The sequence below is a fragment of the Solea senegalensis genome, linkage group LG11 (genome assembly GCF_019176455.1).
Source record: "Solea senegalensis isolate Sse05_10M linkage group LG11, IFAPA_SoseM_1, whole genome shotgun sequence".
Lineage (NCBI taxonomy): Eukaryota > Metazoa > Chordata > Actinopteri > Pleuronectiformes > Soleidae > Solea > Solea senegalensis.
Genome location: NC_058031.1, coordinates 22,815,979 through 22,837,268, shown reverse-complemented (window position 1 = coordinate 22,837,268; position 21,290 = coordinate 22,815,979). Strand labels below are relative to the sequence as shown.

The following is a 21,290-nucleotide window of genomic DNA, read 5'->3' as shown; positions in this document are numbered from 1 at the left end:
GTGGAGCCTCTCACAGCCTATATAAATGCCTGCTCACAGGCTCCTGGACTCTTCTGTCACAGTGTGGTCAGAGTCATGCCAGGAAAACCTGCGCCCATCAAGAAGTCCCCGGCCAAGAAGGCCGCGGGGAAGGCTTCTCCTGAGGCCGCTTCTCCTGAGGCCACTTCTCCTGAGACCGTCCCTGAGAAGGTTCCTGAGCCTGAACCTGCTCCTGTAGAAGATGTTCCTCCGCCTGTAGAAGCTCCAGCATCAGCTGAAGCTGTAGCTGAAACACCAGCTGCTCCTGCTCCTGCAGCTCCAGCTCCAGCTCCAGGTGCAGTAACATCCATTTATGAATTATCATCTCATAACAAATTAGAATCAATAAAGCATTTTCTGATTCAGGAGCAGAGACATTTGGATAAAGTTTGATTAATAACCTTTGTTTGTGTTTTTATTGAATGAAAACAATTGTCAGGCTTAAACATTAAGGTAAATAATCAAACTAACTTAATTTAAAGTTTGTAAAACATTTGTTTGTTTCCTTTTAAATTAATAAAATATTTGTTTTTTAACCAATACATTTTAAGTTGGTTTTAAGTCAAGTTAAAGGGACATTCTGTCAACATGACACATTTATTTAGTTTAGGAACTTTCACAGTTCAAGCAAAAACATTTTAAGGCCTTTTTTTCATTTTAACATTAGCAATGAGTTTCTCTGTCTTTAGTCCACTCCTGTTTCCTCGTGTTCACTGTGAACTCAAACCTGCTGATTTAAATTTATATTCTCATGTGAAGGTTAACGTTTGTCATGTGTTGTCATAGAAACGTGTTTGATTCTTTTCTCTGTAAAATAATCAACAAACTTTGAATTTGAAAACAAAATTTTTGAACTGAATTTGACAATAAAGGACCCTGTTGAACAGACGTCAGTGGTAAAGTCTGAACAGTGTGAACAGAAGACGAGTTGATTGTTTTCAGCTCGTACAGTAAATTCACCTGTTCTTGTCAATGGAAACAGAAGCTGCTGAAAACCGCTGCTTTAACTTGCTAACTTGCTTCTGTTTGTGGTGTTTTAACAACTGCTGCTGCTGCTGCTGAAGCTGGTAAACACACAAACTACCACACAACAACAGCAGCAGCAAACACTGACAATTACCCATCATGCTTTTCCCCGGCTATGAGGACGACTGAACTTTAACTGTCATGCAACCTTTAACAAAAAAAAAAACTTAAACAAAATTTGACCCAACATAATAAATTGTAATTTCAGTTCTAATGAGAAAAATAAGTGTTTATAATGGGTTTTAATGGGGATATTTTTGTCCTTAAGGTGCAGAGTGTAACTATTTGTTTTACGCAGTTTATCATAAATGTGTCAAAGTTGAAATTTTAAAATATCAAAAAATACAAACCTTTACATTATTTCATGCGGTATGCATCAACACAGCCAATTTCATAAGGTTGTGTGAGGGTTAATCGTGCTGCTGTCTTTTCCACTGTAAACCTCATCAACACTTTTGTAATCTGACAATGAATATTATATTTTCTATCATAAAAGTTACGTTTTTTTTTGGAAAAGATACCATGTCCTCGTTGCTGGTGATTGTTTTTATGAAAAACCTCCTGCGTCTTTAATGCTCGCTGCTCCAGCAGACGCTGTTGTAGCTGAGGAGCTGCCCAAAGCGCCAACACCGCCCCCTGCTGCAGGTAACGCAACATTTCTGCTCTGCTTTTGCTTGATCAGTCTGCTCAGGTGACATGGGCGCCACCTACTGCGCCCAGTTTAAAAGTAATAGAATGTAACTAAAACACAGAGGATAATGAAAATAAATGATATTTTCAGTTCATGACAACAACTATCAACAATTTTCATGTCATGTGGTCATTTTTCTTTATAATCAAATTTACAAAATATAGACATGAACACCAAATAATGTTCTCACAACATCTGAGAACAACAACAGAGAATCTTCTCAAATTTGGCCCAAACGTTCACTTGGATTAAAAGAAACTGAATAGATTTTGGTAGCCCCAAGTCAAAGGTGGTAACCTTGTGTTTTTAGGAAGGTGATATATTAAGAAGAAAATTCAATTCTAAGGATTTCCTGAGTGGAATTTTGTGCCCAAAGGTCAAAGGCCACTGTGACCACAAGACGGGCTCTATCTTCTCTATTTCAAGAGACAATTTCTTCAAATTTGGCACAAATGTCGTATTGTACTGAAGGATGAACAGAACTTTTTTGGTAGTCGGACATCAAAGATCGAGGTCAAGGTAACCTGATGTATTTCTGATTATTATTATTATTATTACTTAAGAAACTTGAGTATAATCTGACACAAATGTTCACTTGGATTCAAGGGTTAGGGTTAATTCAAAGGTCACTGTGACCCTACAATCCCATCTTTGTCTTATGAAGACTTTATCTCAGGAATATCTCGAGACAATCCTTTCAGATCTGGTTAAAACCTTCGCTTGAATTCAAGGATTAACTGAGCAGAATTCAGTGCTCATAGGTCGAAGGCCACTGTGACCACAAGACAGGTTTGATCTTGTAAACACAACAAACATTTCAAGAGGGAATTCCTTCAAATTTGGCACCAACGTTCATTTGGACAGAAAAACAAAATGAATAGATTTGATAAAAGGTTGAGGTCAAGGTAAGAACATGTTCACTTGGACTCAAGAGTGACCTCATTAGAATTTGATGGTAAAAGGTTTCTGTGACCTCACAAACACTTTGTTTGTCTTGTGGATGGATTGTCTTAGGAATGCCTTTGGGGGGTTGGATTAAATTTGCCACACATGTTCACTTGGATTAACTGTACAGATTAGACGATTTAAAAGTTTAATAAAACAAGGAAAGCTACAGTGGGTATGGAAAGTATTCAGACCCCTTTAAATTTTTCACTCTTTGTTTCATTGCAGCCATTTTCTAAAATCAAAAGAGTTCATTTTATTTCTCATTAATGTACACTCAGCACCACATCTTGACAGAAAAAAAACAGAAATGTAGAAATGTATTTATAGTATTCAGACCCTTTGCTCAGTATTGAGTAGAAGCACCCTTTTGAGCTAGTACAGCCAGGAGTCTTCTTGGGAATGATGCAACAAGTTTTTCACACCTGGATCTGGGGATCCTCTACCATTCTTCCTTGCAGATCCTCTCCAGTTCTGTCAGGTTGGATGGTGAACGTTGGTGGACAGACATTTTCAGGTCTCTCCAGAGATGCTCAATTGGCTTTAGGTCAGGGATCTGGCTGGGCCAGTCAAGAATGGTCACAGAGTTGTTCTGAAGCCACGCCTTCGCTATTTTAGCTGTGTGCTTAGGGTCATTGTCTTGTATGAAGGTAAACCTTCTGAGGTCCTGAGCACTCTGGAAGAGGTTTTCTTCCAGGATATCTCTGTACTTGGCCGCATTCATCTTTTCTTCAATTGCAACCAGTCGTCCTGTCCCTGCAGCTGAAAAACACCCCCATAGCATGACGCTGCCACCACCATCTTTCACTGTTGGGATTGTATTCTTAATTTAAAGGGGTCTGAAAGGGGTCTGTATATACCCGTTCAATTAAAACTATTCATTATTTAGTCAATGCTGCGGTTGACTGTTCACCGTTTGTTGAGGCCATTAACGAGCGAAAGTGTTTGCACTCAGGCTCATCTGACCGTCCTCCAGCTCCCAGCAGCGCTCCTCTGGACGTGTCTTTGGACGACGTGAACAACTCCAGCTTCACCATCAAGTGGGACATGCCGGCGACAATCGGAGCCACCGGCCTTGAGGGATACACCATCGAGTACCGCAAGGATGGAAGTGAGTCTTTATGTGTGTGTGTGTGTGTGTGTGTGTGTGTGTACAGGCTGCACCTGTCCTCAGTGTCAGAGGTCACATCGATGCACCCAGGCCGTATTCGGCGTGGCAACATTCCGACGCCTGTCACCGTATCTCCTGACGCTGCTTTTAGAAGCGCACGTTTGCTCAGATGACGGCGTTGGACCGTCTGAGGTTTCACCGCCGTGGCCAAGAGGTTCTTCTTATGGGCAGGTTGTTTGTAAACTTGTGTCGACAGGTGATAAACCACTTAACGTTAAGGGGTCCCATGCGGGGAAGGTTTACACCAGTGGTTCTCAAACTTTTTTACACCAATATCGCCACTAACGTTTAAATACAGTCGGTCGAACAAAAGTCAGAGGATGGTTTATTCTCTCATCGTCCTCCTCTCCCTCACATGTACTTCACACACTGGTGTAGTGAACTGAGATTAAGGTGGAGCGAGAGATAAGGTGACTCTAATATTAGGGCCCGAGCACGAGTACTAAAAGCTACACATTAACACCGACATCCATTGTGTTTTCTTTGCAGCGTCAGACTGGATTGTCGCTAACGAGTATCCGACGCAAGGGAACCACTACTGCATCAAGAACCTGACGACCGGCGACCTGATGCACGCCCGCGTGTTCGCAGTTAACCGTGCAGCTCGCAGTGAACCTGGCGTCCTGGCCGAGCCTGTGATAATCCATGAGATTGGGGGTGAGTCGCAGATAAATCTCTATCGATGTGTCCTTGAAGTGAGGGTTTAGGGTCTTTTTGAGGCGTGGTTGTGTGAGAGGTACCGACACTGAGTGACCAGCCTGGACACATGGAAACGCAGGAATAACAGGAAACTGACCTTTGTGTTGTGTTTTTAAAGAGCCCATTAATGCTGCATTTTTGTGTGTATCTGTGTGTAAATAACACATTACAACTCACTGATGAGTCCTGTGAGCTGTGATGTTGAAATCACTGATTTTCTTGGTGTGGGAGAGTTTTACAGAGTGATTTGAGAAGCAGCTAATGAAAGTTTGTTCACACTCAGTTTTTCCTTTGCAGCAATACACAGTATTATTAAATAAATATTATTCAGATTTAATGTGGTTGGACTGAAAATGGTGGAAACATCTGATATCGTCTGTCTCCGACCTCTTTAACGGGCGTTCGCTCACATTTGTAACTTATGACCTATCCTTAAAATACTTGTGTTGCAACCAGGGAGGCAGAGGTGGTAATAATGTCTCAGATGAACGTCTCCAATGGACGTCTCATAAATCCCGTCAGGTGTCGACGAGCTCTGTCGTCAGCTTCCGATGCTGCTTTCACTTGTGTGTACACACATCTTCAACTTTTACTGAAGTTTATATTCGTGAGGGAGAAGGTCACGCACTCGCGCCGCGGCTGCTGCTATTTTTTACTTTTATGAGAGGAATAGAAGTTTGTTGTTAGCACGTTAGATTCTCAATGACACGGCGAGAGAAGAAAAGGAGACAGTAAATGGGTTACATTTTATCTATTCAACAACATTAACATAAAAAAACTAGATTAAGAAATTTAAAAAAATGTATACATTTTTGGTATTTATAGGTATGTGTTTGAATATAATTATCATTTTCATTTTATTCTATAAACCAAATGATTAAACCTAAATAGAAATGTTGTCATTTATGGGATTTATTTGCAGAAAATTGAAAACTGGTCAAAACCAAAAAAGTTCAGACCTTGAAAAATTCTAAGAAAATGTAATTTATTAATTATTGGGTTGTTGTTTTTAAAAAACAAAAACAAAAAAACTCTTCCAGCTCTTAAAAATCTTATGAAGAGTTCATAATTAATATTTGTGAACATTTTTAATGCATCTCTTCTTTTTGTCAAACTTTGATGTCAAATTTTTTTCTTTAACTGGAGTTTGTAAAAACTGTTACCTGCACAATTACCTACAAAACAGCAACACAGGATGAATTTATTTAATTTCATCGTTATTTTAATGTATTAAATTCATTTTCTAAATGAAAATTCCACTTTATTGGCAAAAACAAATTTAGTACAAGTTCTAATGTTCTGCCTAAAACAAATTGGCTGGACGTTGACGTATAAATATGCATTTTTAATTAGTTTTACAGAAATTGTGGGCCCTTTTTGGTAGTGGGTACATTACGGCATTTTCCTGTAGACCACACCACTGTTTGATTATGCTTATATTTTTGCGCCCGTATGTATGGTATAAGATATTACAGCTTCCTTTAAGCTTATACCCTGAGACAAAGACACATTATACCCTGAGACAAAGACACGTTATACCCTGAGACATTATCCTGAGACAAAGACACGTTATACCCTGAGACAAGACACATTATACCCTGAGACATTATCCTGAGACAAAGACTCTTTATACCCTGAGACAAAGACTTGTTATACCCTGAGACAAAGATACCCTGAGACAAAGTATACCCTGAGACAAAGACATATACCCTGAGACATTACCCTGAGACAAAGACACATTATACCCTGAGACATTACCCTGAGACAAAGACACGTTATACCCTGAGACAAAAGACACGCTATACCCTGAGACATTACCCTGAGACAAAGACACGTTATACCCTGAGACATTACCCTGAGACAAAACAATACCCTGAGACAAAGACACATTATACCCTGAGACATTACCCTGACAAAGACATGTTATACCCTGAGACAAAGACACGTTATACCCTGAGATAAAGACATGTTATACCCTGAGATAAAGACATGAGAGACAAAGACATGTTATACCCTGAGACAAGTTATACCCTGAGATAAAGACACGTTATACCCTGAGACAAAGACATGTTATACCCTGAGACATTACCCTGAGACAAAGAACGTTATGCCCTGAGACAAAGACACGTTAGACAAAGACACGTTATACCCTGAGACAAAGACACGTTATACCCTGAGACAAAGACACGTTATACCCTGAGACAAAGAGAGATTGCAGGTCGGTTGCTTTGCTGCTGGATGCCATCGTGCCTGCTGCACATTGCTGGGAGGTGTAATGATTAGTGGGGGATTAGAGTCTGAGCCAAACGGAGAACCAGACCTGATCTTAATGGGAAACAAGCTGGATCTCAAAGAGAGTGAGCATCGGCGTAATAGTGACAAATATCAGGAGAGAGGACGAGACTTTGCGGGCAGGAAACCAGAAGAGTGAAGGAAAGGTGTTTCCTGTCACTTTAAAAAGCCCAGTGTGTAACATTCATGCTTTTCCATTATACACTTCTAGCACAACTCGACGCGACTTTACTCGCACAGTGTCGACGTCACATTTCAGTATCTGTGAACGTCGTCAGTTCCTGGTACCTGCTCTATCACTAAAAAAGCAGATGTGAGTTGTGCTAGAATAGTATAAAAGCACCAGGAGGAATCCTCTGTCTGCTGCAATCTGCAGTCTCACCACTAGATGTCACTAATGTGTTCATAATGGACCTTTATGCGAATTAAATTCTTTGTAAGACTTTTAATAAATGTTGATTGGAATACGATTTAACACCAATTTCACAATAAACAAAGAAAAACAGGGTAAGGAAGGAATTTCTAATGTGGCTTTTTTAGGGGGTGGAGTCACGATGAAGACGAGAGTAGAACAGAACTTGGAAATAAACACCTGGTGTTCCCCAGCTTTGTGTTTGCTTTGTGATTCCCATCATACCAAGTTCAAAATGCTCCATAAAGAGCTCGTTCGTTGATGCCGCCATGTTGGCAGGAAAACATTATCACAGAACGTGACAGATGATCCTCACACTGCCCCCTGGTGCTTTTCATGAGTATGGATCAGCTGGAGCGGACGTTATTATCCCTCATTCTTCAAAATTTTTGCGCTAATGACGGTTGGATTCTGTGATGGCGCTGAAGTTAGCATCCAAATTCACAGCTTCCCTGGTCAGCAGTTAAGGGGAAACTTAACTTTATGATTGTGCCCCTGACTTTGACAAAAAGCTCTTATTAATCAGAAATACAGTGAGGGTTTATATATCCACAAAAAATAGATGAAGGTTGTAAGTTAAGTTTCTCTTAAGTTTCCCCTTAACTGCTGACTTGCAAAGCTGTGAATCCGGATGCTAACTTCAGTGCACTTACAGACCACGCTAACCTCCACTTGGGCTGGTGAAAAGCACTTTTATGCCTCAAAATCACTCATGGAATGCACTTAAAGGGCCAGTACAACCTATAAAATGTACAGTTCCACTTGCCAAAAAGTGAGTGCAGCTCCGACCTCGTGACCCAAAGGTTTTTCTTCTGGCTAAAAATCCCTGTGTTTCGTTCATGAGGTTAATTGGCATATTATACCTCAGCCAGTCCTTTCACCTGTTGAAATACCCTTAAAGGCCCAATACAACCAATAAAATACTCTTTTGCACTTGCCAACTGTGGAAGGAACTCTTACAGTTTAAAACCACCACCGGTGATTTTTCCTGCCAACATGGCGGCGGTGTGAGCAAACTCATGTGACGTCTGTAGCTGAACCCTGCTAAATGTGAAACACTGGACTTTTTAAGACTTTTTAAGGATCCACTGTAGCCCCGGAGGGGAACCACGGACACGTCAGACCTCAGTGAGGACAGAGATGAGTGGACAGCAGGGTGGGAGAGGTGATGGAGGGCAGCAGCTTGCTGGTTTTATGTGTCCTCTAAGCCCACAGAGATTTGCTGCTCCTGCAGAAACACGCAAGGGATGCTGTTGCTGACACTTAGCACCCGGGCCTGAACGACAGCGCCCAGCAAAGGAAAAAAAGAGAAAGAAATCCAGGACAGATCATCATCTGATGAATCATCTGTGTGATTTAATTCGTGTGTGAAGTGCAGCGCGCAGCAGTTTTCAGATCAGTTTGTCGGACGGTGAGTGACAAAGCTTTCTGGCTGCTTCTTCGTTTATCGAGAGGCGATGGAACGCGTGTCAGCATCGCGTCATCAAGAGTTATTTCAGGAGGAGGAGGAGGCTTCTTCCTCCTTTGCATCTCTCTACCCAGATACTGTACTTTACCACACACACAGCCATCCTTTTAAGGAGTCTGTGTTGACTTCCATTCATTTGGACAAACTAAACAAAGCCAAATCTTGAACCTTAACCATAATCAGTTATTGCCCAATCGACTGACAAGGTCAGTCGTGAACATGACTGACTTGAGTTTTTGTGTTCCAGATCGTCCCAAGATCCGCATGCCACGCATTCTCCGCTCTCGCTACATCCGACAGGTCGGAGAGCAGGTCAACGTGGTCATTCCATTTCTCGTAAGTCGCCGCAAAAGACGTTTAATCCTGAAGATTTCATGATCACGACTCACTACAAGCACTGTTACTTTTCTTTTTTTTAATTCCCTCTCAGGGGAAACCCAAACCCGTGGTGTCGTGGCTGAAGAACGGTCAGCCTCTGGACATGAAGAGGGTCAACATCAGGAACAGCGACCGCGACAGCATCATGTTCATCCGCTCGGCTGAGAGGGAGGACTCCGGCAATTACGAGATGACCGTCAAAGTGGACAGCTTTGAAGACAAAGCCACGCTCGTGCTGCAGATTGTGGGTGAGTCGCGTGTCCTTTTCTTTTCTTCACACGCCGGACAAACATGAGCATGGAAACAGGTGCGTGACATGTGTTAATGTTCTGCTTGTGCGTGTGCACACACCACTTGTTGATTTGTTCACACCTTGAACAACAAGGATTTCACACTGTTGCCTGTTTGATCTAACACAGTAAGAAGGACACGTCTTTCTTGTTCTGTTTTGTTCTTTCCCATAAACACAGAGTTGTTTCAGTAAATGTCTTCACACACACGGAACCTCTAAAGCCTCTGAAGCCTGTAGTACATGTGCCAGGCCTGTATGTGGTGCTGTAACGCATGTATAACATGGAGCATGTGCATAAAGGTGGCACAAAGTCGTGTATTGATTGTGTACATGACAATGCAAGGGTAACATTTTGAGATTTTTTCACGCCGAGTACAGTTTTCCAAAAACAACACATTTTTAAAATTTCAACTTTGACACAAAAAACAATCAGTGTTGAAATTCTCCAACTGACGTTTTATCTACAGAGACCCTTTAAAAAAGGAAAAAGCTTGGAATAAAGTCTGTGAGGAAGTTGGTCTACCTGGTCTGGCCAAATACACACAAAAATAGCATTCTGGGGCTCCCAAAATGCGGGTTCCATGTGGAAAATAAGCAGATATGATACAAAATAGTCAGTGCACAAAAGCAAGTAGACATTGGCTGGGCCAGGCATCGCAAAACATTGGCCGCATTTTTGCTTCATTGCGTCATTTTCTCCATTTGTTTGTGTTGAAAAATTACAACTCTGCTTCACCTCACATAACGATGGAAAAACCAAATCATATCACGTCCATGACATCACGTCACATCTTTGTCTGGCGTCCAGCCAGACTCGGTTCACAAGACTAGAAGCTTTATCTACTGAGATTGTTTTAAAAAAAAGAAAGAAAAAAATGAGGCAAAAGCTTGGAGTAAAGTCAGCAAGGTGTTCCACAAGGCTCTGCGTTAGGCCCCATACCTTTCTGAACTTAAGATAAGACACCTGGAGCTAATGCAGGTTTAACTGGTTCTTATCTTATTGTACCAACATAATTTATTTGTAGGCTTCATCAAAAATCTTGAATCTAAAAGTTACAAAAGAATTGTGGTGTTCCCCAAGGCTCCACTTTAGGCCTCATATTGCTTTTTAAACTTTTGATATGACATCAGAAGCTGATGCATTTTTTTATCTTAGCAACAGATTTAACAGAAAATTTAACGTGGGCAGGGTCATCATAGCATAGACACTTTGCATCGAGGTCTGCGGACAGCAGAAATTGGAACCTTGCCAGAACAGGTACCAATAACAACACCAGGTACCGGGTACTAGTCGAGTTGACCTGAGAAGTGCTCGGACTGTGTAATGGAAAAGCCTTGTTTATGGTTAACAGTGGTGTTTCTCCTCAGAGCTGCCTGGTCCTCCTGCCAGTGTGAAGCTGGTCGATGCCTGGGGCTTCAACGCTTCCCTGGAATGGACTCCTCCAAAGGACAACGGCAACTCAGACATCACCGGCTACACCGTTCAGAAGGCAGACAAGAAAACCGGGGTAAGGTCAACGTCCAAGTGCAGATGCACCAAAGACAGGACCTCTGGAAAGTGTCTGACACTGCGTTTTATCCTCGTCCTGCAGGACTGGTTCACGGTGCTGGAGCATTTCCACAGACTCAGTGTCACCGTCACCGACCTCGTCATGGGAAACTCGTACGTATTCAGGGTGTTCGCCGAGAACCAAGTGGGGCGGAGTCAGACGGCTGCCGTCACCAAAAAGGTGGCCACCGTCCCGAAGACAGGTGACCTCCTGTCCCACCCACTCACTGTGTAGTTCAGGTAGTATGAGCGCCCCCTGCTGTGAGAACCAAGCTGAGATACAGAGGTTTCTTTCAGCCACTTAACAAAAGACTCTCACTCTCTACACCTGCCTGTTTATCTTTAAATACATATGCATTAGAGGAGTTCAGGTTTTGTGAAGTGCAGGTGAATACGGAACAGATTCGGGATTGAAGACAAGGAAAAACTAATTTTAGCAATTTAACAAATTCCTAAAACTTTATAACTTTTATGTCAACAAAGTCTAAGATATCTTAAGAATATGTTAATATCTTTATCTCACTGTTATTCAGACTTTCCAACAGGAAACTGGAGTTTGTAAACCACTGATTCTCCCACACCAAATTCATGATTTTAACATCACAGCACACTTAATGTTAATCCACTGCTGCCTCCATCACTAAATTCAAATGATTCATTTTGTGATTTCGGCTTTTGAAATATTTCATTCAGACGTATCGTAGTGACAAAAGGTGACCACACGAGGCAGCAGTAGACCATCAGCTCCTCCCCCCGAGAGCTAAAATCACTGATTTTCTCTATGGACTTTGGTGTGAGATAAAGTAATAAACATTTACTTAAGCTATGACTAAAATCAGTTTTTTTAGCCACATTTTCACTCAGACTGACCCTCAGGCTGTTTCTCAGCAGCAGGGGGCGCTCACAGCACAGAACACATGTCAATGCCTCACACTTGAATTATCCCCTTTAAGTGAGCGGAGGACGAATTGTTTGAATGAGTAAGGGCTTAAGAGGCAGTGCGGCACTACAAGTGTCCGCTTTAATGACGGCAGTGTGTGTGTCTGTGAGAGTGTGTGTGTGTGTGTGTGTGTGTTTACAGAGTGGAAGCCTCGGCTCTGCTTTAATCCTAAACGAGCAGCAGCAGCAGCAGCAGCTCTCTCTATCTCGGCTCACGTCCAGCAACCAGTGAAATAAAAGAAGCTCCGACAACATTCACACAGCTGTTAGAGCAAGTGTGTGTGTGTGTATATTTGTTTCACGACACATCATTTGCTGTTTATATGTCTGTGTGTCTGTACATGACACGTATGTACGTACGCACGTGTCATTCCTGAGAACACGATATCTGAGTAACGCCTTGAGAGAATTTCCTCACATTTGTTATAAATGTTCACTTGGACTCAAAGTGGAACTCTGGAGGTCAAAGGTCAAGGTCACTGTGGCTGCATAGAACAATGTGTATGCACAGCGAAAGACACACAGTTGTACTTTTTATTTTAACTTTTCTTTTTTGTGCAAAGACGCAAGTAAGTGTGAAATTCCCAGGCAAATCTGTTGTTTTGCTAACTTCTCAACTGAAACACTATGTTTACATGCACAGTTTAACCGAGTTGAGGCCGTAGTACGACTAAGACAGACAACCGGACAACATGAACTTGAAAAAAAATATTGGCCTTGTATGTGTGACTCCGCCTCCGTAGGTGGCGCTGTATCTCTCTCTATGTGTGTCAAAGACCGGGGAGGACAGAGCGCCAAGTCCAACTCCAGTCCGACTAAGTGTATACATGCAGGAGTAATCAGACTATGAATCACATTATCCAGGTATGACGGATTAAAATCGGACTAGAATAGAATGCCTTTATTGTCATTATACAAGTTGTACAACGAGATTTACTTGACTTCACCTTGAAAGTGCATACAGCTAACAACGAAGAACAATAACAACAACAACAACAACAACCAGATATGTTAGTCTTAGTTGGACTAACATATCTGGATAATGCGATTCATAGTCCAGGTTTTTGTGTAGTCACCATCGTGACCCTTTGCCTCATGTGTTCACAGGTATCGTCTATAAACCTCCTCAGTACGTGGACCACGACTTCGCCGAGGCCCCGAAGTTCACCACGCCCCTGAGCAACCACGCCGCCACAGTGGGATACACCACCAAGCTGCTGTGTGCTGTCCGTGGATGCCCCAAGGTCAGACACTCACTCACTCACTGACTCATGACAAAGCTGCGATATAACATGTTCACATCTTCATCTGTTCGACAGACTTTTACAACAGGAAACTGAAGTTTGTAAACCGCTCACTCTCCCACACCAAATCCCAGAAAATCGACGATTTTACGTCACAGCACACAGGAGTTGTTGATCCACTGCTGCCTCCATCACTAAGTTCAAATGTGATATTTTGTGACTTTGGAGTTTGAAAACCTTCGTTCAGATTTACCTCAGTGACACAAGGTGACCACACGAGGCAGCAGTGGACGAGCAGCTCCTGTGTCCCCATGAGCTAAAATCACTGATTTCCTCTATGGGATTTGGTACTGTAGTAAGTGGGTGGTTTACAAAGCAGCAAAACTGGTATTTATTGTAATGTGTGGTAAAATGGGAAGAAAAGGGACAAATCTTTTTGATTGTATGAAGAAACTGAAGAGTCAGTCTCGCTGTTTGTTCATAGAGGTATTTCCATTTCCCTCGTTAGACATCTGTTGTGTTCTGAATTCTAATGGGAGAGTCTGGATAAACCATTTGAGTGTGCGACATATTCTGTTTCAAAGGAGGTCTTAATTTTTCACCGCTCTCAAGACACAGGGCAGGGCGAGCGCTGGTATGTGAGTGTGAAGTGTCAGTGCCTCTCCCTGCTGCTCTGGGTAAACATATCTTTACAGTTGTCTGGCTGACGTAGGCGGCTTAAGTGGAAATGCATTTAATTATGCATCCTCGCCGTCCTCGCCGTGTCTCCAAGGTCAGACGGCAGTGGACGGACAGTGGACACAAGTCAAGACAAATCAAACAGAAGACAGTTAAGACGACTTATAGTCTTATATCCAAAATCTACTTAAAGTTCCAAATTCTATTTATAATTCTAAATCCCACTGATGGGTCAGAGAGTGTCGTCCTGAAGAGTCATGAGCGCGACGTCCGACACAAGAATCAAAGTGCTGTACAACACAACTGTAGATCAAAGTTAAAAAGACTTCAAAATCTCTGAAAACATGAACGTTAATCTCCAACATTTAGCAAAGCAAATTGTTGTACAAGTCACTGGTTTGTTTGAGTCGAGCTAGAACAGAAAAGTGCCGTAAGATAAAAAGCTAAACACAGACTGTAATCCGTCCTCTTGTGTCTCACGTCTTGTATCTGTGTCGTCCTCTGTCCCGTCGTGTGTGTGTAAAGTCAGTCACACTGATAACAGAGCTTCAGTGTGAAAGCAGCTGGTAAAAATATCACCACAGGACAGTAAAATGTAACCTCTTATCTTACATGTGCTGCTGCTCTGGCAGCTTCTTTATCACAGGACGACTTATCGCTCAAATATGCCTCTCTGCTGCAGGGACGGACGTCCTCCGAGACAGAGACGCTGGAATCACCACGTTCTAAAGACATCAAATCATTTATATTTAATATGAGTTGAAGAAGTGGGAGTTCGATTCCAAGAAACCCGTCCATGTTCCTGTCTTCTTCTAACTTTCCTGTTCTCTTTGTCGCTGTTCTTTGTCTTAAATATTGTCCATTTAACCATATTTCTTTAAACCGAGCTTCCTGTTGTCGTAGACGCTGCATCATCATTTCCATTATGTCCATATTTCCTCTACAATCCTCAAATCTAGTTTATTATACTTTCGATCTTTGGTAGAACAAAGTGTGATGTGTTCTCCACATCTTCTCCTCACGTTCTCGTGTTCTCCACATCTTCTCCACATGTTCTTTTCATGTTATCGTGTTCTCCACAGCTTCTCCTCACATTGTCCTCATGTTCTCCACATCTTCTCCTCATGTTCTTTTCATGTCCTCATGTTCTCCACATCTTCTCCCCACATGTTCTCCATGTTCTTTCATGTTCTCCACATGTTCTCCTCCACATCTTCTCCCTCACGTTCTCCACATCTTCTCCACATCTTCTCTTCATGTTCTCCACATGTTCTTTTCATGTTCTCATGTTCTCCACATCTTCTCCTCATGTTCTCCATGTGTTCTTTTCATGTTCTTGTGTCCTCCACATTTTCTCCTCACATTCTCCCTCATGTTCTCCACATCTTCTCCACATGTTCTTTTCATGTCCTCATGTTCTCCACATCTTCTCCCACATTCTCCCTCATGTTCTCCACATGTTCTCTTCATGTTCTTGTGTTCTCCACATCTTCTCCTCACATTCTCTTCATGTTCTCCACATGTTCTTTTCATGTTCTCCACATCTTCTGCTCATGTTCTCCACGTGTTCTTTCATGTTCTTGTGTCCCACATCTCTCCTCATGTTCTCTACATGTTCTCTCATGTCTGTGTCCTCCACATCTTCTCCTCATGTTCTCTACATGTCTTCATGTTCTCTCCACATCTCTTCTCATGTTCTCCACATGTTCTCCACATCTTCTCTTCATGTTCTCCTCATGTTTCTCCACATCTTCTCTTCATGTTCTCCATGTGTTCTTTTCATGTTCTTGTGTCCTCCACATCTTCTCCTCACATTCTCCTCATGTTCTCCACATGTTCGCTTCATGTTCTCATGTTCTCCCCATCTTCTCCACATGTTTCTCCAATCTTCATTCAATTCCCATATTTCTTTGGCTTTTTAATGTTAAATGAAGGTTAGTTACGTGTGCTAGAAACAATGAAATCGACTATAAATATGATCAAATTCTGCTATAACACAAATAAATAGACTTAAAACTAAATAAGTGTTATTACGTGACCCTTTTAAAGTAAAATTCCAACAATTCCATCTATTTTTTAATCAATATATAATATTTATATGTATGTAAGAAAGGTATTCAATGTAATAAATATGATGATTATCAGCACAGCAGCCTTTAAAACCAGGAAAAGTCATCACCTGCATCTCTGCTTCCCTCTGGTGGAGGGTTGGTCTCACAGCGTCTCCTCTGACGCCGTGTCCTCAGCTCTGTCCTCAGCTCTGTCCATCTGTGCTGGACACAAACTGAAGTCAGAAACATGAAACCTGGTCTTGAGCTCAGGGTTTCAGTCTCACTCTCCCTGCACGAACATTTCCTCACGGTGTGACAGCTTCGCGGTTCAGGCTGATTTTGCTGATCCTGATCCGGTTTCACTTTCTGGTGACGCGTTTCAGATCAGCCCAGTTACACACATGGACTTGTGCTTAACCGGGTTTTTAAAATAGCCATTTCCTCTATTCTGAGAAGGTGACTCGGAGCGTTAATTCTGTCCGAATATTCTTCACTGTGTCAGTGAGGAGGTGTTCGCTGATGAATGACTTCGACTCCACGTCACTGCTGTCCTGCACGACTCAGTCAAACTGTTTCTGACAAGCTGGTGTATTTTTACTACACGCGTAAAGGCACAGTTCACGTCTTTATCTCACTGTTTCCAACAGGAAAGTGAAGTTTGTGAACCGCTCACTCTCCCACACCAAACCCCATAGAGAAAATCAGTGATTTTAACCTCACAGCACACAGGAGTTGTTGATCCACTGCTGCCTCCATCACTAAGTTCAAATGTCTTATTTTATGAATTTGCGGTTCGAAATCATTCATTCATATTCACCATAGTGGCACAAACTGACCACACAAGGCTGAAGTAGACCAGCAGCCCCTGTGTCCCAGTGAGCTAAAATCATTGATTTTCTCTATGGGGTTTGGTGTGGGAGAGTGAGTGGTTTACAAACTTCACTTTCCTGTTGGAAAAGTCTGTCTAACAGTGAGATAAAGACGTGAACGTATTCATAAAATGTCATAGACAGGAGAAGACGGACGTTTGTGTCACTCTGTAAATTATCCCTCACCAAACCCCATAGAGAAAATCAGTGATTTAACATCACAGCACACAGGAGTTGTTGATCCACTGCGGCCTCCATCACTAATTTCAAATGTCTTATTTTGTAAAATTCGGGGTTTGAAAACCTTCAGGCAGCAGTAGACCAGCAGCTCCTGTGACAAATGACTTTTCTCTCTCTGGAAACTGATTCTTTACAAATATCAAATCTAAATGAGTTTATGACTCATGTGTTGCCAGACTCGGTGGCTTCACATCAGGCCAAAAATGACGCCCCCTGAGCTGTAATTATATGGACAGTATATCACCGCCTGTCATGAGCTACATCTTTTTAATTTTAACGCTCTGACTCTGTGCGTCCTGAAATATCTCTTTAACACAGACGAGGGGTTCAAATTAGGAGTTAAATTAAACTGTACAGAGGAGCTCGGGTTACACTCAGCTGGACAAACACTGTCAAGTGTCCATTACGTCCTCTCCATCTTCATTAAGCCCCCACTGAGCTGTTTTTTTATACTCTGCTGCTGCTGCTGGAAAACAAAATCTCCAACTGACTGTGTGTCACTGCTGCTCGTCTCTTTAAGTAACTTAACAGCTCTCCCGCACCAAACTCCATAAAACAAATCAGTGATTTTAGCTGCCGTGGACACAGGTACTGCTGCCTCGTGTGGTCACTTTGTGCCACTGAGGTTAATTTTTTTTTAAAGAATTTAAAATGCCGAATTTACAAAATAAGACATTTGAACTCAGTGAAGGAAGCAGCAGTGGATCAACAACTCCTGTGTTGCAGTGAGATTTGGGATTTTCAACTGTTTCTTAACGATACCGTTTCCTTTTCCTCGTCCTCCGTCTCCTTCCAGCCAAAGATCGAGTGGATGAAAAACCAGATGATCATCGGTAACGACCCAAAGTACCGACAGATCTCAACCCAGGGCGTCTGCTCGCTGGAGATCAGGAAGCCCAGCAGCTTTGACGGCGGCGTGTACACCTGCAGAGCCAAGAATGACCAGGGGGAGGCAGTGGTCTCCTGCAAGCTGGAGGTCAAGAGTACGTATCACGTCCTGAAAAACTAACAACGGGATATCTTTAAGTTAACATCAGGAAACAAACATCGATAGAAATGAGACTTAAAAAACTTCCTGCAGTTGCAAACATACGCATATTCGGTGTAGTACCTCTCCAGATCAGCAGGTGGCAGTAAACCCGCTCACTGTCTGCTGCCACCAACGGCCACAATTAGATTGTATTATGAAAATAGTAATAGTTTCCCAGTCCAGAGATTGAAGTCAGAACTGTCCTAAACTGGTATTCTCTTGGATGTCCACAAGGGGGCGACTCCTCTGCTTTGTACAGTTTGTACGGGTGCATTCTAGTTGTAGTCGGAAGTCGGAATTTAATAAGGTAAAGCCCCAATGAGTCAGATTTACTCATCTTCACTCTTTAACTTTAAAGACTCAGATTTCCATCTCAAAATGTGGGAGCAACCTCACCGACTCAAAATCCTATGCCGGGGTTGGTGAGATCGCTACAACTTTTTGAGTTGGAAATCTGAGTTGAGGAGTGTACCTCTTGACCAATGAGCTTAATAAATATTGCTTGGCTAGAATCCTTAAAACTAGCTTGTAAATGCAGCCACATTCAGACTGTACTGTTCCTGAAAACAAGGCCAAAAAATAGACGAAACTGGCCAAACTTTAAGAAAGTAACTTTCTCCTCAGTTCAATTTTCCAACTCAGAAACTCAGAGAAACCTTCCCGACCCTGGCGTAGGATTTTAAAATGGCTGCCACTCGTTGTGTACACTGCTACCACTGTAGTTAATAGTTTTATTTCTTACACAAAAACATTGAACAATAGTTTTCAGTTGAACATGTGGCTACGTTGTCTGTGTGTGTGCAAAATACTGTGTGTAGCTTTGTTATTGACTGTGCTAACAGTGGCTAACGATGGCTAACAGTGGCTAGCCCGAGATACATTTGCGTCCATGTTTACATCCATAAATCTAGGATAATCTGAGCCTAACTTTTCACTTCATTCAGTCTGTAAAAAATTTTCCTGAGATGTTAATGTTCTCAATCTCTACTATTACTTGTATTTTGTAAATAACGGCGCTACTTTAGAGTCAAATAGAAAAGGAAGCTTTGTTTACTGTAGCTGAATTGAATTTGTCTTTGTCTTTCAACAGAGGTGATTCATCCAGAGGCAGAGAAGAGCAAATAAACGAATGAGGTAAGGAACAAACAGAGAGAATCAGATATTCAAGAGTTCCTCATTTGTCGTTTCACTTTATATTTTAATTTCCTCAGAAAAATGACCTTTGATTAATGTGATAAAATCTACATTAGCTTTTATATCTGAATAATTATCTTCATGTCTGACAGTTAGACTTTTCCAACCACTCACTCTCCCACACCAGTTGTTGATCCACTGCTGCCTCCATCACTAAGTTCAAATGTCTTATTTTGTAAATTCAGCCTCTTAAATTCTTCATTTTAAATTTACCTCAGTGACACAAAGTGACCACACGAGGCAGCAGTAGACCATGAGCTAAAATCACTGATTTTCTCAATGGGTTTTGGTGTGGGAGAGTGAGTGCTTTATAACCTCCGGTGAGATAAAGTGTCACAAATATATTCTTAAGATATTGTGGACTTATGTAAGTGTATATTTTATTTAATGAGGTTTTTGTTTGTGTACGTTTGAGGAAGACCGGTCTTGGTTACAGAGTTGACCTTCAGTGAGGTCAGGGTCACGGGTGTTCACACTTCTCTGTGGACGGGGGTCACTGAGGTCACGTCTCCCGCCCTGGCCTGACCGTGTCCTCGTCGTGTACGGACGCGTTCACGCCTGTATTTACAGCTGTGATCACATTTCCAACGCAGCCACAACGAGAGCAGAGAAATAATTGTGGAAAAATAATCTTATTTTACTAATTGACAGCCCCATTAGAAATGAGCCAAATATTCTTACATTGATTATAATTTTCTGTCTTTAAAGTCAACGAATCTGCCAGTGGGGTGAGCAAATTTAGCTTGGCTAGAAATCTTCAAACGAGCTCGTAAATTTTGCAACTTTCAGACATAAAACGAGGAAAAACTGGCTGAAATTTACCAAAGTTGTACTTAACATAAGCAAAGAAATTCTGCCATGTAAGAAATGTTCACTTAAAATGAGTCTTCCATTACTTTAAGCTCGAACCTTAGTATTTTCATATTTGCAGACACACACCAATATGTGACAGTGAATTTTACTCGTAATTAAAGATTAAAGTGCGCTATAATATCTGATTAAGACAAATGTTTGATTTTTTTCTTAAAATTGTATTATTTTTCTCCTACAAAATTTGATTACCAAGATTATTTTTTAGTCCATTTTTTTTTAACAATTTCACAGAAACTAGATTTGTTTTACTTTCTTTTTGCAGTGCAGAAGTAAAATTCAGTAAATATGAGAAATTCTGCGGTATAGAGACTCATTCTAAGTGAACCTTTTTTAGATTTCACATTACATTTTGAAGATATACTTTGTATTTCTTCAAATATTTGCCACTTATGTCCAGTTTTGGGCCAGTTTTTTTTCTTTTAAGTGGCTGCCTATTTACAAAGTAGTTTTAAGTTTTGCAGTCAAGCACAATTAGCTGACCTAATTTGCAGATTCTTTATCTTAAAACAAGAAAATGTAAATAGATTTAAGGATATTTGGCTTATTTGCCAGCGGGCGTTTGTGTGTATCTGTACAGCATGTGTGTGTGTGTGTGTGTGTGTGTTAAGTGGTGATGTGTCAGCTCTGTAGCTTCAAAACGTCTCCAGATGATTTGACCGTTGCTTGAAACTCTTCATTACCATGAGTCAACAGGCGGAGAGGATTACTGTGAGGACGAGGGAGAATACCAGTGCAATTAATGCTCACTGGAAAATACGCCGCATATCTCTCTCTCGCTCACACACACACACACACACACGTTGTCCCTGAAGTGATTATGTACACATCCTGACCCTGTTTAACTTTCCCTCAGTGCCTTTAATGGACCAGCAGAAGTCCAGGTCTTATGTTTGAAGGTACGTTCACATGTGTGTGGAAATCCACCTCAGATTAAGTCTAAGATATCTTAAGAACAAATGTCTTATTTTTACAGTTCGGCTTTAAATATCCTTTGTTAAGGTTTAACTCAGTGACCCAAAGTGACCACACGAGGCAGCAGTGACCAGCAGCTCCTGTGTCCCCATGAGCTAAAATCACTGGTTTTCTCCAAGTAATTTGGTGTCGGTGTGTGTGAGTGGTTCAGAAACTTGAATATTTCCTGTTGGAAAAGATAAAGTGTCCAACATATTGTTAAGATATCCCAGTTTATCCCAAGTTTGTTAAACCACTCACTGTCCCACACCAAACCCCA

The 21,290-nt window shown here is 41.6% G+C and overlaps 2 protein-coding genes across 4 annotated transcripts in view; both read left to right on the top strand.

Annotated features, from left to right (window-relative positions):
• The first annotated feature begins 63 nt into the window (after nucleotides 1-63).
• Nucleotides 64-21,079, top strand: mybpha (myosin binding protein Ha). 3 transcript variants are annotated; one of them, XM_044037397.1, is made up of 12 exons: nucleotides 64-313; nucleotides 1,636-1,689; nucleotides 3,636-3,791; nucleotides 4,341-4,508; nucleotides 8,970-9,058; nucleotides 9,153-9,348; nucleotides 10,761-10,900; nucleotides 10,985-11,144; nucleotides 12,988-13,124; nucleotides 17,759-17,945; nucleotides 19,083-19,126; nucleotides 20,913-21,079. In XM_044037397.1, exons 1-11 carry the CDS (start codon nucleotides 76-78, stop codon nucleotides 19,115-19,117), a joined length of 1,560 nt encoding a protein of 519 aa, XP_043893332.1. In that variant the 5' UTR covers nucleotides 64-75; the 3' UTR covers nucleotides 19,118-19,126; nucleotides 20,913-21,079. The 3 variants fall into 3 exon arrangements, with proteins under 3 accessions (XP_043893332.1, XP_043893331.1, XP_043893333.1); XM_044037396.1 differs by having other exon boundaries at nucleotides 1,633-1,689; XM_044037398.1 differs by lacking the exon at nucleotides 1,636-1,689 and having other exon boundaries at nucleotides 20,913-21,077.
• Nucleotides 20,946-21,290, top strand: part of LOC122776862 (tensin-2-like) — a 6,387-nt gene continuing 6,042 nt past the window's right edge. The window contains exon 1 of the mRNA XM_044037614.1: nucleotides 20,946-20,955. Coding sequence (XP_043893549.1) covers nucleotides 20,946-20,955 — 10 coding nt within the window. The remainder of the gene's footprint in view (nucleotides 20,956-21,290) is intronic.